This window comes from Octopus bimaculoides, chromosome 11 (assembly GCF_001194135.2).
Source record: "Octopus bimaculoides isolate UCB-OBI-ISO-001 chromosome 11, ASM119413v2, whole genome shotgun sequence".
Lineage (NCBI taxonomy): Eukaryota > Metazoa > Mollusca > Cephalopoda > Octopoda > Octopodidae > Octopus > Octopus bimaculoides.
This window is the reverse complement of record NC_068991.1, coordinates 63,488,953-63,505,798: the sequence shown is the minus strand read 5'-3', so window position 1 is coordinate 63,505,798 and position 16,846 is coordinate 63,488,953. Positions and strand designations below refer to the sequence as shown.

The following is a 16,846-nucleotide window of genomic DNA, read 5'->3' as shown; positions in this document are numbered from 1 at the left end:
TATTATATAATATATAATATAATATAGGATAAATTCTTTATAAGAATTTATCAAGTAGTCAGCGTGAAAAAAACCTCTTAATGAAAAAATAACGAAAAATTTCGTAATGAAAAAATTCATCGTTTCTTCATGGATATATTTAATGCCCTTTATATATAATCATATATATATATATATATAGGACATTCTAGAAAAGCAGTTTTCTTTCTTTATATGTATTTCTGCGTTGATTCCATTTATCAAGTATTATTCTAATACATCATTATTCGCATAAAAGTAACTCAATTGATTTTCTTTCTTTTTCTTTTTTCTTATTTTCAAAGGCATGGAAGAACGAGAGTTTTATGTCGCAGACACATTTCAGGATACATGTAAAAACTGCTCGTAAGTATGTATGTGCATGTGTGTTTTCTTCGAGAAAGAGAGAGAAATTGAGAGCACGAGATAAATGGGGACAGATTATAAACGTGCTTTTTTATAAAATATTGCCGTACTGCATAAGTTCTTGATTTATCAAAATTATCTCCGCCTCCACAGGATTGTGTAATTACCAAATGACAATTAAGATCACCTCCATTTGAGAAGGGGATATAATCTTCTGTAAGTTCGAAAAATATCAAGCATGCTTTTTGGGAAAAGGAAGTATGGAGATAAGAAAATAGTCAAGGACATGTATTTCTGTCTCATTAGCCGTTATCAGCACGACATTATTTCCTGTAACCAAAGGAATTAAACTTCCGTAGTTTACTTATGAGTGAGAGTTGAGTGTGTGGGAGGAAAGAGTAGTATGTGTCTGTGTCATTCGACTAAAAATTCTTCAAGACAGCGCCCCAGCATAGTCGCAATCTAATAACTAAAACAAGTAAAAGATACATAGAAAATAGAAAAATAATATATAATGATCAGCGTTACGTACTCTCTTAGACGTGTTTAATTTCTATTTACCAACACAGAATTACTGGAACATGCCGAAATAACATCATCGTAAGAAACATCCTCACAAGTGGTTATCGAAGTGGCCAAGACACTAAGAAACCACGGTGGAACCGTCCTGTTTACTGGAATGGCAAAAAAGTTAATGGTAATTTTTTCTTTTTTGTTTGTTTTTTTTTACTTTTCTAAAAGACTAAATTGTTTCATTCCATAACACACTTCAGTTTTTCGTTCAGGAATATGTTGTTCTGTTCCTCTACCTCCTCTACTGCACCACTACTACAACAGCTTCTGCTCGTCTGGACAAATTAACTGCATACCTTTCCCGTTCAGTCTCACGAGTTTTATCACGCTCTCTTCCTTTCACCATCCTCCTTCCATATCTCACGATGAAGACCTTGATTTTATTTATTTATTTATTTATTTATTTATTTATTCATTTGTTTATTACATGATTCTTCTCCCCACAAAATTGCAGCCGTCTGGAAACCTCTTCCCGCTTTTATTTTTATTTTCAATCTTTTTTTTTTTTTTTTTTGTACTATAAAACCGGGTTAAAGATGTGCAGGCTGGATATCATCTGTTGTTGTTGTTGGCACTCCGTCGCTTACGACGACGAGGGTTGCAGTTGATCCAATCAACGGGAACAGCCTGCTCGTGAAATTAACGTGCAAGTGGCTGAGCACTCCACAGACACGTGTACCCTTAACGTAGTTCTCGGGGATATTCAGCGTGACACAGTGTGACAAGGCTGACCCTTTGAATTACAGGCACAACAGAAACAGGAAGTAAGAGTGAGAGAAAGTTGTGGTGGAAGAGTACAGCAGGGTTAGCCACCATCCCCTGCCGGAGCCTCGTGGAGCTTTAGGTGTTTTCACTCAATAAACACTCACAACGCCCGGTCTGGGAATCGAAACCGCGATCCTATGACCGCGAGTCCACTGCCCTAACCACTAGGCCATTGCGCCTCCACACATATATGCATACATACACATATACATGCATACATACATACATACATACATACATACATGCATGCATACATACATACATACATAAATACATACATACATACATACATATATATTGTATAATTTTTTTCCTTTTGTTTCCACAGTGCAAAAAAATCCAAATGAAGGTAAATGCAGTCATGGTGGAAAATTCGATGAAAGCCGGAAAGAAACGCCATCTGGTGGAATAAACAAAGATTCCAGCAATCCCTTATTGTCACCACATCACTATCTTCATCGCGCTGCAGCATGGGCAGCAATTAAAGCAACAGAGAAGTTTTTTACTCACGAAAGTTAGTACCACATCTGTTTTGTTAAACCAAATGGATTCGAGCCAAACATATTCTATATACGTTTACGTATCATTTTAGTTCATTCTTATATTTAGTTTACAAGATTTTTTATGTAAACCCAAGTGTTGAAACACATGATGTGAACTCATGTACTAATTTTGTTGTTTCTCGGGACGGTCAATAATAAACACACGCTCTGGTTCTGTTTCGCTTACTTATTTTTCTTAATCTATTGGTTAACCATTTAGCCAATTAATTACTCAGTTGTTTGATCAATTAAACAGCTAGGTTTGTTAAAGTCGTCTCGGTACCATTCGTGACCTTATCAATGAAATGCCTGCTTCACTCCAAGTTTGCTGCAGGAGGCATAAAAATAAAGAAGTGAAATATAACCAGTGCATGTGTTTATTATCAACGGCATAAAGGCTCTTCTGAGATACAGAATAATAATTTGAAATAATTTGAAAACTTCGAAAGAAGTGGTAATAAACAAAACACAGAGAAGGGTGTATAGAGAGAATAGTATTAGACTCTGTGTGGGGGAGTGTGTGTGTGTGTGTGTGTGTGTGTGTGTGTGTGTGTGTGTGTGTGTGTGTGTGTGTGTGTAATCCAAACAATGACGTTGATTTCTAACTTTGATACACGGCTGTAAATTCATAGTAAAGACAGGTGTTGTATTCCGTTTAATCTACTTTTATACTTATCTGGTACGCATTCCATCTCTTAAGCGGTGAACTGGCTGAATCATGGGAGCTTTGGAGAACATGCCTACTGGTATTTGTTCTGGCTCTTTGCGTACGTTCAGAGTTCAAATCCCGTCGAGGCCAAATTTGCACTTCAACCTTTTGATATCGATAAAATATGGACCAGTCAAGTACTGGAGTCGACAGAATTCCATCTAAAAATTACTGGCTTCAAGTCAAAATTTGGAACCAGTTATTCCATCGATCTCAATGCGGTCTGGTTGGACATAAAGTAAAATACATCCCAGGTGAGTTCGAATTCAGAAAAGATGTAAGGTGACATAACTGAAGCAACTGCAAGTTATTCATATTCTCTCCCACTGTCCCTCTCTGTCTCTCTCTCTCTCTCTCTCTCTCTCTCTCTCTCTCTCTCTCTCTCTCTCCCTCCCTCTCCCTCTGTGTGTGTGAGAGATGATGATGATGATGATGACGGTAGTGCCGACGGCGAGGAAATGATTGATCTTGATCACGATTATAATGATGCTGATGATCATGGTGATAACGATAATACTGATGCTTTCTGTTTTGTTTTGTCTTTTTCCGATGTTTCCAGAACATGGAATATTTAAGAACATGACTCATAAACAGATCCAAGGGTTGTTTAACATTCGACTCACTCGCAGTTCCCTAGTTTTTGTCATCGATAGCACCGGTTCGATGAAAGAAGAAATTGTTGCTGTAAAAGACAAGACTGTGCAGATTGTCGAAAAAACAAAAGGCAAGAGGAATGCACCAACATCATTTATTCTGTCGACTTTCAGTGATCCAGGTGAGTCATTTTTTACGATCTGTCTTAATAAAAACTAAAGCTATATTAAACCAGGAGTCTACAGCTGAGGGTAACAAGTTGGCAGAATCGTAAGCGCATTGGATAAAATTCCCTGCGGCATATCTTCCGATTCGTTACGTTCTGACTTTAAATTCCACCGGGGTTAAATTTCGCCTTTCATTCCTCGAGGTCGATAAAATAGGTATCAATCAAGGACTGGCGTTGATGTATTCAACTGACTCCTCCCCTCGAAATTGCTGTCAAAATTAGTAAGAATGGGCTAGGAAAAACATGGAGAAACACGTTGGATAAAGAATCGGATGTCAGCACAGAATCCTGGCTGGTAAGCCGCGTCTATTCAAGCGGTCGAACAACAGAAAGTGAATTAATTAAATTGACCATTGGAACACGGAACGTGCGAACGTTCCTCGATCCTCAAGACACGTAGAGACCAGAAAGTAGAACAGCTCTTGTCTCCAAACAACTAGCGAGATTTAAGAAGGAGAGAGAAAAATTCATGGAGTCGCAACTTATTTCTACAGCTGAGTGAACAGGAGCAATGTGAAATAAAGTGTCCTCCTCAAGAACACAACATGCAGCTCGGTTCGGGATTCGAACTCACAACCTCACGATCGTAAGCTTGACGCTCTAAACACTGAGCCATGCGCCTTCACACACACACACATACACACACACACACACACACACATATATACATAGTACACTATCATAGATCCATTACAGCCAATCTTTCCTATAGGTTTCATACCAGATATTAGGTAAGTTGTTAACTAATACACGCATTCTCTGCCATCCTTGAAGATGAGTCGCCATATCTTCCCCATAGCTTAGACATCCATATATATGTATATGTGTGTGTGTATGTGGATATGTGTGTGTGTGTGCGTGTGTGTGTGTGTATGTGTGTGTGTCTGTGTGTGCGCACTTGTACACAAATTCATATATACATACATTCACACAGATGGTTCTTACAAAATTAGTTTTTGTATATTTTACCTCACCAAGCAACATATTTATTAAATAGGTACCTTAAAATATGACGATTCTTCTGTCAAATGTTATACTAACAGTACCATTGCCATTTTGTTATGTTTCACAGCACGTTACAGGTTTGTTTCATTTAACTAGTGTTACAATTATTCTTTCCTCTCTTTCACAGAACGTATGACAGAAGTCAGGCAAACGAACGACGCCGACGAGATGATAGACTGGCTGCGTAACATACAGGCGGCCAACGGAGGAGACTGTGAGGAGTATGCTCTCAGTGGATTGGAGAAAGGTCAGTTGTGTAGTTATATTTCTAACAGTAGTAACTACAGCAATATCAAATACAATGACACAAATATCAAAATGACCAGCTACGGTGTCCCCAGCTACTGTAACACCAACAACAATAACATTAGAGTAACATCAAATATAGTAACACAAGTCACTTTGTCGCCAACTACAAGAATACCAAACGCTATAACTACAATTATACTAACACTAAACACAATATGAACAGCCACCGTAACAATAACCACTCTAACACCAACCACATCGGAGTAACATTAGCTATTTCAGTGGTTGTCAAACTTTTTCAGGCTGCTGCCCCCTTGACACCCAAGTCACATTCCTAGCGCCCCCACACCCAACTAACCACAAACATAGACCACTTTCTGAAGCAAATTCAAAGCAACTGTATTTCACAAATAAAACTTAACCTAATGAGCCCATTATTTTGTTGTTTTTCATGAATCGCTACTCCATTATCGCCCTACTTTTTACATAAATCGCTACCCCATTATCACCCCACTTTTAACTTGAATCGCTGAAAGCTACCATTTAGCTGTTATTTCTATATTTCCTATCTCTGAACTTCCTTGCATAGATTACTTCATTCAACTAGATTCTACATTTTGATTATGTATCATCATCGACCAGTAAATATAATGTATTTTTATGTAGCAAATATATAGTTCTTGAATTCAATCTATATCTCTATATGAACTCTTGTAATAATATACACGCAGCCATATCAACATATATTGCCACTACACTAGCAACAGTAACACTAGTTACTGTGTCACTAACCACAGTAATATCAGTATCAATAATAACAACAACCACAGTAACACTAACAAACATGTTAATACTAAGCATAGTAACGTTCGCAGCCACAGTTACTTAGCAATAATAACTGTACCAGTATTGATAGCAACCACAGTATCAACACTGTGCAACACCCGACCATAGCTATATTAAAAGAGAATCGACAGAAGGTTAAGTAAAGTAGATTCACGAAAAACCAACGGGTTACTCAGGGACTTCAAATGTAACTTCAAAATAAGAGTTGGAGTTGGAGTAAACAAGAACAGTAAAAAAATTAGTATAGTAATTTGAGCAACCATATATAATCGGCAGAAGCTATAAAAGTGACTTAAGAGCCGAGAGTTTCGTCAATGGTACTTATCAAGTTTGATAAGTGTCATGCTCGGAATTCTCGGCCGATTAAAAATAGAATGTGTGTGTGTGTGTGTGTGTGTGTGTGTGTGTGTGTGTGTGTGTGTGTGTGTGTGTGTGTGTGTGTGTGTGTGTGTGTGTGTGTGCGTGCGAGTAGGGAGGGGCATACTTGAGTGTATGTTAGATCTCAGTTAAGAGTCTTCAATTTCCAAATTTCCAGTTTCATCGTTCATATCTGAAGGACTGATCTGTCCCTCAGGAGCAGTGGAAATTATTTATTTTATATCGCAACTAACAAAACATTACGTGCTATGCGAAAGGTTTCCAACGCGTCAATCACTGAGTCGCAGTATTTCTGACGGCAAGACAGAGAGATAGAAAGGGAGTGGATGTAACTCGGTCCAAAACAAAGACCACAAAGATCTTAGCTCAGAGATGATGAAAGGCAGGTACTGTACCCAAAATACCTAGTCCAGCTCTACAAAAGACGATGTTCGTATCACCTATCATCTTAAAATACAGACTACAAATGAAACAAGAGTCAACTCCGTTCAGGGAATTCAACGAAAAATTCAAGCAACAGAGAGAATTATCACTGACTGAAAAATCAAGAGAAAGCAATAGAGAAAATCTACACTTCTTGGCTTATGAGATTGTGATTTGAGACAACCAGGTGACTACCCATCGCCAAACTAGCTAGTGATTGTTTTTTGTTTGTTGGCACTCCCTTGCTTACGACATCGAGGGTTCCAGTTGATCCGATCAACGGAACAGCCTGCTCGTGAAATTAACGTGCAAGTGGCTGAGCACTCCACAGACACGTGTACCCTTAACGTAGTTCTCGGAGATATTCAGCGTGACACAGATTGACAAGGCTGACCCTTTGAATTACAGGCACAACAGAAACAGGAAGTAAGAGTGAGAGAAAGTTGTGGTGAAAGAGTACAGCAGGGCTCGCCACCATCCCCTGCCGGAGCCTCGTGGAGCTTTAGATGTTTTCGCTCAATAAACACTCACAACGCCCGGTCTGGGAATCGAAACCGCGATCCTATGACCGCGAGTCCGCTGCCCTAACCACTGGGCCATTGCGCCTCCACACGTAGTTAATACTACTAATATAAAATATACAAGAGGAATGGAACGCCCCCATAAAATTGATAGAATGATGTCAGTTTCAATTGCATCGTTTGACTATATTCGGTCAATCACATGATCAACAACAATCAGATCCACACGCAGGAAGAAGAGCAAAAACAAAAAAATGAAAACGAATATTATTTGTACGACAAGATGCATATTGTTTTTTAATTGAGGTGTATATTTGTCAAGAATTAAGTAGAAATAAGGATGGTCTGTAATTTATATTATGAATGTAAAGTGGAGATTAAAAGATAAGGAATTGGTGCCCTCATTGTCGACAGGGTCAATGGTGTCACCTGAATATTGAAACTAAGGCTTCAGTAATGTTGTTAGTTGGTGGTGGCCGTAGTATATATAATTTGGTTTTGTTTCCTTTGTACTTAACTAGATTTAAACCACTCCCAAGGACAAGTGTTCATATACATGCGTGTGTGTTAATAAATACGATGTGAGTTTATGAGGTAAGTGCATGTATGTATGCGCCACAGATTGGTGTATTGAGTGCGGTATCTTTGTGCTTTTATCCTTTACTTGTTTCAATCGTTGGACTGCGGCCATGTTGAGCAACGCCTTGAAAAGCATATATTTATGTGTTTGAATGTATGTATGTATGTATGTATGTAGTGTGCGTGCGTGGCGTGTATGTGTGTGTGTGTGTGTGTGTGTGTGTGTGTGTGTGTGTGTGTGTTTATAACATGGGTTAGTCATATCTAATACTATATATTTAAAGGAAATTTGGGCGCTATTTCTAGCAGATGAAGTGATCGTAAAATGGCTTCCAATTTACTCAACCTACATTTATTTACGTCATTTTATGCTTTCAGTTTGGAGTCGTTTTAAGCTTACTGTTCCCACCCAGAAGCAGTTATTGCCTGACCTTTTGTCTATATAAGAAATAATTGTAATTATTATTTCTTCAACAGTCTTATATTTATTGCGTGTTTTTATTGCACAATCCAGCACAGTCAAATACAAGGATTGATACAATAGTCAGTCCCCCGGCCCCCTAATTTCTAGTGTTGTACCTGTGTTAAGACAAGGATTATCTGATTTAGAAATTAGACATTATGTTTCAAATATTTTTAAGTGTGTCATTACATCACTTAACATTTCCTTGATTGTGTGTGTGTGTGTGTGTGTGTGTGTGTGTGTGTGTGTGTGTGTGTGTGTGTGTGTGTGTGTGTGTGTGTGTGTGTGTGTATGTGAGAGAGAGAGAGAGAGAGAGGTTGTTTTAAAAGTTCAAGAATAACAACAGAACATTTACAGACAGACAGATTAAGATTCGCCTAACTTTTGTAGTCCCAGTCAAAACGAATGTTATAATGAAATTGCATGTATGCATATATGTATGTATACATGTATGTAAGTAGATAAGTACGTACGTACGAACGTATGTATTATACAGAGAGATACGAGGGGCATTCATTAAAGATTTCCCCTGACCCATTTTCGGTTATTGTGGGAAACGGAACTTGTACAGGCATAATCATATATGTCTCTACTTGTCACATTGTAGATTGTAGCTTTCCAATAGCATTCATTTGTCTTTTACGGCTGCTGAAGTAGACTAAGGTGTTATAATGGAGGCTGTTGAATGCAGATCAGTGATCAGGTTCTTATACTTGAAAGGTCGTACACCAAAAGAGACTTTCGATGAGATGAAAGAAGTTTATGGTGACAATGCACCATCACACGACGTAGTCAAGCACGGACATCGTCAGTTCAAATGTGGTCGGACATCGGTGGAAACTGCTTCTATACCTGGACGATCACATTCCGCCATTGATGACCACACCATCCATAAAGTGGAAGTCGCCATTTTGGAGGATCAACGCATAACTATTCGGGAACTAGCCCAAGTGAAGATAAGTGTAGGGTCCGTGGAAAAAATCCTTCATGGTCATTTGTACGATAGATTCTCTGGATGCTCACGCCTTTTCAGTAGCATAGACAGTATTTTACGTAGGATATGGACAGCTCCCATGAGCACTATCTTTTGAATTACTGCCCCATTTTGGGGTTGTTGTTGTTATTATTATTATTATTATTATTATTATTATTATTATTATTATCATTTGTTGCTCTCTTTTAGCAATCGAACGGGCGACTCCGGAATCGCAGGTGTATCTCTTTACCGACGCTCCACCCAAGGAACCAGCCAAGTTTGAAAGTGTACTAACGAAAGCCATAAAGAAACGTATTAGAATCACACCAATTCTTTCTCGTGGTTGTGGAAAAGACAGAAGAAGGCGAGAGGCTTCAGATACAATTGGTTTGTAATAGTAATTATTATTATTATCATAATCATTAGATTTCTCATTTCATTTAGTTTCTATTCAGATCAATTAACACCCATGCTGGTAGTTCTGCTCATGTTTTGTGCACAATGCTGTCGTTGCAATTACACACACACACACACACACACATTATCATCCAAATTCGAATCCCATATATTGCCATTCAGTTGATTGTCAATCATCCAAACACTGCAACTTCTAACCACACTGACACACTGTTTCCTCTCTCTCTCTCTCTCTCTCTCTCTCTCTCTCTCTCTCTCTCTCTCTCTCTCTCTCTCTCTATCTATCTATCTATCTATCTATCTATCTATCTCTCACTCTCTCTCTCTCGCTCTCTGTTTCTTGTACCGTAACTATATCCCTTGTTTAACTCATCTACATGACTACCAACTCTCGCCAACCAGGCCTAACTGACACACACACCTCTCCCACTTCCGCCTCTTATAGCGTACCTCCTTCCGAGGTTCCACATTAAACATCTTTTCCTCCATTTATTCATCCACATAAGCAACTCGGCGGAATTCCCTGTTTGCTCATGTCGGCCCAACATTGAACTATAGCACATATAACTCCAACTAAATGTACTGAGTGCCACTTTCTTTCATTTGTTCACTCACTTTTGTGTGTACATGCATAAATGTACGGATATGTGTTTGTGTTTGTGTGTGTGTGTGTGTGTGTGTGTGTGTGCGCGTGTGTGTGCGTGTGCGCGCGCACGTGTGTGTGTGCGGTTAAACATTCATTCACCTACACACTACAACATCTAACTCACAAATGATGTGCTGTTTCGTTCGTATCTCTTCTAGGTCTACTGCAATGAGTTTAACCCCTTCCCCCCACTTACTCCCCTCCCGATCTAGGTAAGTGTCTACCTTCGCCAAGGTAGACACCTGGTTCGGTGTGCATAAATCTTTTACCGACACATATCACCGAAAACTGCTTAACGCCAGCGAAGAAAAAGAAACCGACAAACCGTTGCTTTCGAATACAAAATACATAGACATAGAATTTGCTCTCCCCGAGATGCATCGACTTTCTCTTGTCACTTTTGCCGTTAGGAATTCAGTAAACCAATAACTGTCCAGTTGGAAACTTGTAAGCAACGATGGTATTGTTTACTAAATGCGATATACATACATACGTACTCCATCAACATAAAAAGGCTCTTAATATTTTAATGCCTACCATAACATTGATTTAAGATGACGAGGCACCACGAAAGTTTCCGTTCTTTTTGGCCATTCAGTTTAGTGGAATCTGCTTTTCTCTTATTTAACCCATGGATACACACCGGCACAACAAGTTATGGAGATACTCGTTAATTACATACTCATCTCATTGTTTTGATGTACTAAACTCTTTCACAAAGTCCCAAATATGTACAACTAGGAATGTTTTGTAAACGTGTGGTAAGAGTTGGCCATGGACACAGTTTAACGCTCTAGCTATGATTCGAGACCAGAATTCTCTCTACTCTGCCAGTTTTGATTTCATGTTTTACGTTGTCTTTATAAGACATATCTCTTCTGTCTCTCAAATATTTTTTCTGTCTTCTTCCAGAATGTCTTTTTTTGCTTTTCTGGGTTTTTTTTTTTGTTATTGTTTTTTTGCGTGTTTATTATTTCGTCCAATTGTGAGAGAAATAGACTAAAGAAATGTATTGTTCGAAAAGCGAAACAGTGTATTATCTAAATCAGTTATTCTCATCCACTTTGAATTTTACTCCTTATATTTTGAGCCAACCCACTCCACCTATCTTATATCAGTTCAAACAGTGAAATATGTTTATTCTGCAGGTAGTATTACTCAGGCGGATAAAATAGAAAATTGTAAAGAAAATAATATTATATCACAGAAATTCTAAAACCTAACAGTAAGCACAACACCCGTCTAGATTTACAATTACATGACCCTTTAATCAGTCCTGATGTGCTCAGAGAGGGTAGCACCCATTTTAAAAATGATTGCTTCAGTTGGGATGCGATAGATTCTTAGTAAAAGCTCGGTTTGATGTGTTTATCAGGATTATCAAACGACATTTGATCATACGGTTTCAGTTGTTACTAAGTAATTTATTTCAGTAACATCCTGACCTATTTTTATATCCTAGTATTGAATATGTGGAGGCGCGTGGCTTAGTGGTTAAGGTGTCAGCATCATGATCGTAAGATTGTGGTTTCGATTCCTGGACCGGGCGACGCGTTGTGTTCTTGAGCAAAACACTTCATTTCACGTTGCTCCAGTCCACTCAGCTGGCAAAAATGAGTAACGCTGCGATGGACTGGCGTCTCGCCCAGTTGGGGAACACATACGCCATTGAAACCGGGAAACCGGACCCATGAGCCTGGCTAGGCTTTAAAAGGGCGCATTTATTTATTTTATTATAGTATTGAATATATAATATAACAAAGCAGTGGGGAAGAAAGTAAAAACATGATGCATTACTATTACTATCACACGAGACTCAACGTTCTATATCCAAGACTTACAGTGAACTGCTTACCAACAAACACTAACTGCCAATCGCACACAGTTCTTTGTTTTATAATAATGAGTCAGTCCACCTTTTAGTCAGTTGGGGGTGGTCTGAATCCTTCCACAACACCCATACGGCTCTTCTTCCCACATACAGCATCCACGACTATTTTATTGTGATTATATTCGCAGCTCTTAGAAGGCAGTGTGCACGTAAATAGCTTTAAGTGAAGGTGCAGTTGCTACTGACTGCTTGGTTTAGCAACAGCCACCAGTTGTAAGTCGTAGCACCTGTATGAGTCAGTGACATGTATGGAAATATGAACAAGAAGATAATTAGATAATTTTGCAGTGTTGGTGTCATTTTGAGCGCAACAGTCAAGTGAGTGAAACAGGACATTATATTAAATGCTTAGATCTTCATCAATAATTAACCAACCCCTGCAATCGTTGCAATCAACTCCTTACTGAAAGTAGATGTTGACATTATATATTCGGGTGTGCCTGTGCATACGTGTGTGCGTCTTTGAGTGTACATAAGTGTTTGTGTATGTTTGTGTGTATGTGTGCTTATGTGATTATTAATGCTGTTATATCGTTGACTGGGTAGAGTGCTTTGAAAGAAATGATAAAATAACGATTCTAACAATTGCTCATTGACTTATTTGACGCGAGATACCGTTGTCCCACGCATCATCCAACATAAGTGTGGATAATTATTCAGTCGTAATTGAATGCTATACTATCATAATTAGGACCTTCCGTTTACTGATTATTATCTCTGATATAAGTGTTCCCGACGGAAAACAATTAACACTTGACAAAACCTGCCACCATTATTTCTGGTCACAAATAAAGCCCTTGTTCCTATATTCATCGTAGATAATTTTTTAAATAGACCTATTAAACTCGAGCAAAACTTGACATGAAATATGAACTACCTGCCTCTATTACTTCATGCATATATTCTTTATTCGTATGGATCGTATATTCTATAATACACACGTGTGCGCGCAAACAAACAAACACTATTTTGATAAAACATGTTCAAACTTTTAGTATTTTATATAAAACCTTATAATTCTTGATAGCCCCAGGGTCAACAAATATGTTTATGTGTGCGAGTATATTGCGTATGTGTGTGTGTGCATGTGTGTGTGCATGTGTGTGTGTGTGTACACATCAATATATATATATATATATATATATATATATATATATATATATATATATATATATATATATATATATATATATAACAGATGGATTGAGGTTCACTACAGCTGTTTCAGACAAGTTTTTTATTGGTGAACACAAGTGTTACATCATGCATATATACGATTTATTCAGGGGACATGACCTAGTGATGAGGGTGTTGCACTCACGATCGCGAGATCGAGGTTTCAGTTCCTGGACCGGGCGGTACGTTCTGTTCTTGAGCAAAACTTTTGATCTCACGCTGTTCTGCGATCACTTCGACATCTGACGTGTTGTACACCTGTTCAAGCAACGCCGAGTTCATGGAGTGAGGGCGCTGATGTACAGCACAAACATTGATCACTATAAAAAAAAACAAATCATTTGCTGAGGCTCAGCAAGAAATTGCAGAACCGTCTTTCTCATACTACGAGAGACTAACATCATATACAATTTAGGGTGCCTCGGTGGCTTGGAGTTTTTCTTAGTGTACAACCGCTTCTTCAGACAAGTCAGGACATATAAAATTAACTGAGATTGTTATAGGAATATCCCAAGGGTCAAGGGTTTTGTACGAAGGCACAAATGTATATCATATTTGACAAGTTCATCGGCACGAACCATTATACCGTGTGCCACTTCTGTAGCGATTTCAACTAATAAAAAATTATTTATATCGTTTTCTTGCTTGTAAAACCAAACGTGTGTATGTATATACATACGATACATATATACATACATATACATATATATATATATATATATATATATATATATATATATATGTATATGTATATGTATATATGTATTATATATGACATATGTATACATACACACATACACACACACACACACACACACACACATATATATATACGTGCGTGCGTGTGTGTGTGTATGTGTATATACTGTTGTGTCTGGGGAGAGTCATTCTGTTTTAGTGCCTTATAATTTAACACACTCACCGGTAAAATTTCCACTCATTTACTTATTTATTTTTCTAAAAATTTCGTTGCGTCTTGCAACCTTCTCAATAGTTGTTGACTCTGTCCATTTTTCAAGCTGCGTTCTTTTCACAATATCTACTTTAAGTACGTGATAAATATTACTTTTTTTTTTATCAAAACTGCTTTTATCACTATTTAATCATATATGTGTTGTAAATGTGTTCTTTTTTTCCTCCCTAGATTATGATTTCGATAAAATCGACAGCTGGTATAAAATATTCGACCAGCTTGCAGATAAAACAGGAAGTCAAGTTTATGTGACCAATGAGAAGCAGTTGGAAAATACCCTTACTGTACTCGAAGTAAGTACTTCATTTTTGACGTGAAATAATGTTCGTTTTCGTACACGGTTTATCTCTGGTTTTCTGTAACGTTAATCGCGGGAGAAATAAAAATAATGTCCCCTTAGGTAGGACGCTAGACCATATCAAACATCTATAGTTTTTGTCTAACAAATTCAATTTGAAAAGCTTTAATCTACTAATAAGCCAAAAGTAGAAGACACTGGCTCTACCGTGCTGAGGAATTGAACCCGGAACCACGTGCTAGCGAAGCGAACTTCTTAACCATTCAGCCATGTCTTGCCTTCAGCCTAAGTGACAATACTAAGTAGATTCCATCGACCCCAGTGTTTAACTGGTACTTAATTTATCGACACCGAAAGGATGAATGGCAAAATCGATCTCGGCGGAATTTGGTTTCAGAACGTACCAAATGCTGCTAATCATTTTGAGCAGCGTGCTAACGATTCTGCCAGCTTGCTAGCCAGAGTTTTGATATACATAATCCTTTCTACCAAAGGCACAAGGATGAAATTTGGGGGAGGGGATTAGTCGATTACATCGACCCCAGTCTTTCACTGGTACTTAATTTATTGACTCCGAAAGGATGAAAGACAAAGTCGACCTCGGCGGAATTTGAGTTTGATATACATAATAAAGACTAGTTGGTCTTGGTTGGAAGACTTTTGATCGATTAGAAATGATTTGAAGCTAAGCAACAGCATTAATAACGAAAGCAATAGCAAATACTGCCAGAGCACACCAAATGACTTTCAGAAGAAACGAAGCAAAAATAGGGAGAATGAAAATTGTTAAGAGTGTGGTAAAGTCGTGTTTTGTAAGAAGAGAAGAGACTTGACGTGTCTAGCAGAAGTTCTGTTTAGAGAGATGATGATGACGACGACGACGACGGCGATGACAACCATCATCATGATCATGAAGATGATGATGATGATGATGATGATGATGATGATGATGATGATGATGTGGTCATAAAGCTGCTGCTGCTGCTGCTGCTGATAACGATGATGGTTACGTTGATGATAATGATCATCATCATCAGCATCATCTCATTATCGTCATCGTCAGCTGATCATGAAGATGAAGATGATGCTGATAATGATAGTTATGGTGGTTGTGGTTGTAGTGATGATGATGATGATGATGATGATGATGATGATGATGATGATGATGATGATGATGAAAGGGATGAGGAGAAGGTAGAGGGGAAGGGGAGAGGAGGAGGAGAATGTGTATTACTTATCATATGCATTGTCTAATGTGTATTTGTATTCGTATCTACCCAGGAAAATTTAGTTGAATATCCCGTAGAAATCATGCGTTCCACACTCCACCCAGCGGATCAAAGTTATTTGGAGATTTATGTCGATAAGAACCTCTGGGACCTTCGAATCACGATCGACACGGCTGGGGACACGTTTTCCATAAGCTTCTATAATCCCGATGGTATGTATATTTCTTTTTATTTTACTTCTTTTTCTTTTTATTGTTTGACTTTTGCTTTGTATTTATACAAGTTGGCTCCAAGTCTCACCCAGAGACCTCAAAAGACAACGAGTTAGAAGTTCATGTTGGTGTTATGCCTAGGGTGTCATATATTTGGTTTTGTACCTAGTATTGTTCTAGAGAATATTTAAGAACACGTAAGAAAATTAAGTTTGTTTTAAAATTTGAGATTACATAGACAGTATTTTACGTAGGATATGGGCAGTTTCCATCAGCACTCCCAGTTATACTGACCTTACGACTGCTTACTACTACCAACCGTATTTCTCACTTGAATTACTTCTTCCCCACTTCCTTCCTGTCTTAAGACTTGACCTCTTAATCCTACACACATCTCTCACTCGATTCGGACTATCCTTTGAGTAAACAACACACAGAGTACACTGGATACGATATGATATATATCCACCTTTGCTACTACAATTATCTCCGGAAAATACTCACAAGGATTCTTTACATGGTTGTTTACTGTTGGAATGGAACTATACTCCAAGTACTTTTTCATCTTTGTTCTTTCTTCTACGCATCGCTCTCACTTCTTACTACAAATCTCCTCTTATAGATGTAATAATCCATTCTTCTACTATTACCGTCTCCGATGAAGGAATACATTGAATTTTCCCTGAAACAGCTGTAAGACTTTATACATAAAATATAATTCTAACTTTGCCGTTGGTCTCTTTATCTTTTTCTTTCTCTATACATACA

General features: G+C 38.1%; 1 protein-coding gene across 1 annotated transcript in view; it reads left to right on the top strand.

Moving 5' to 3' along the window:
* The window catches only part of LOC106883837 (von Willebrand factor A domain-containing protein 7-like), a 129,828-nt gene that overhangs the window by 108,121 nt on the left and 4,861 nt on the right, over positions 1-16,846 (top strand). Inside the window, exons 4-11 of the mRNA XM_052971995.1 lie at positions 324-384; positions 954-1,081; positions 2,051-2,236; positions 3,533-3,748; positions 4,929-5,048; positions 9,444-9,623; positions 14,511-14,632; positions 15,919-16,078. Of these exons, the coding sequence (XP_052827955.1) occupies positions 324-384; positions 954-1,081; positions 2,051-2,236; positions 3,533-3,748; positions 4,929-5,048; positions 9,444-9,623; positions 14,511-14,632; positions 15,919-16,078 (1,173 nt within the window). The remainder of the gene's footprint in view (positions 1-323; positions 385-953; positions 1,082-2,050; positions 2,237-3,532; positions 3,749-4,928; positions 5,049-9,443; positions 9,624-14,510; positions 14,633-15,918; positions 16,079-16,846) is intronic.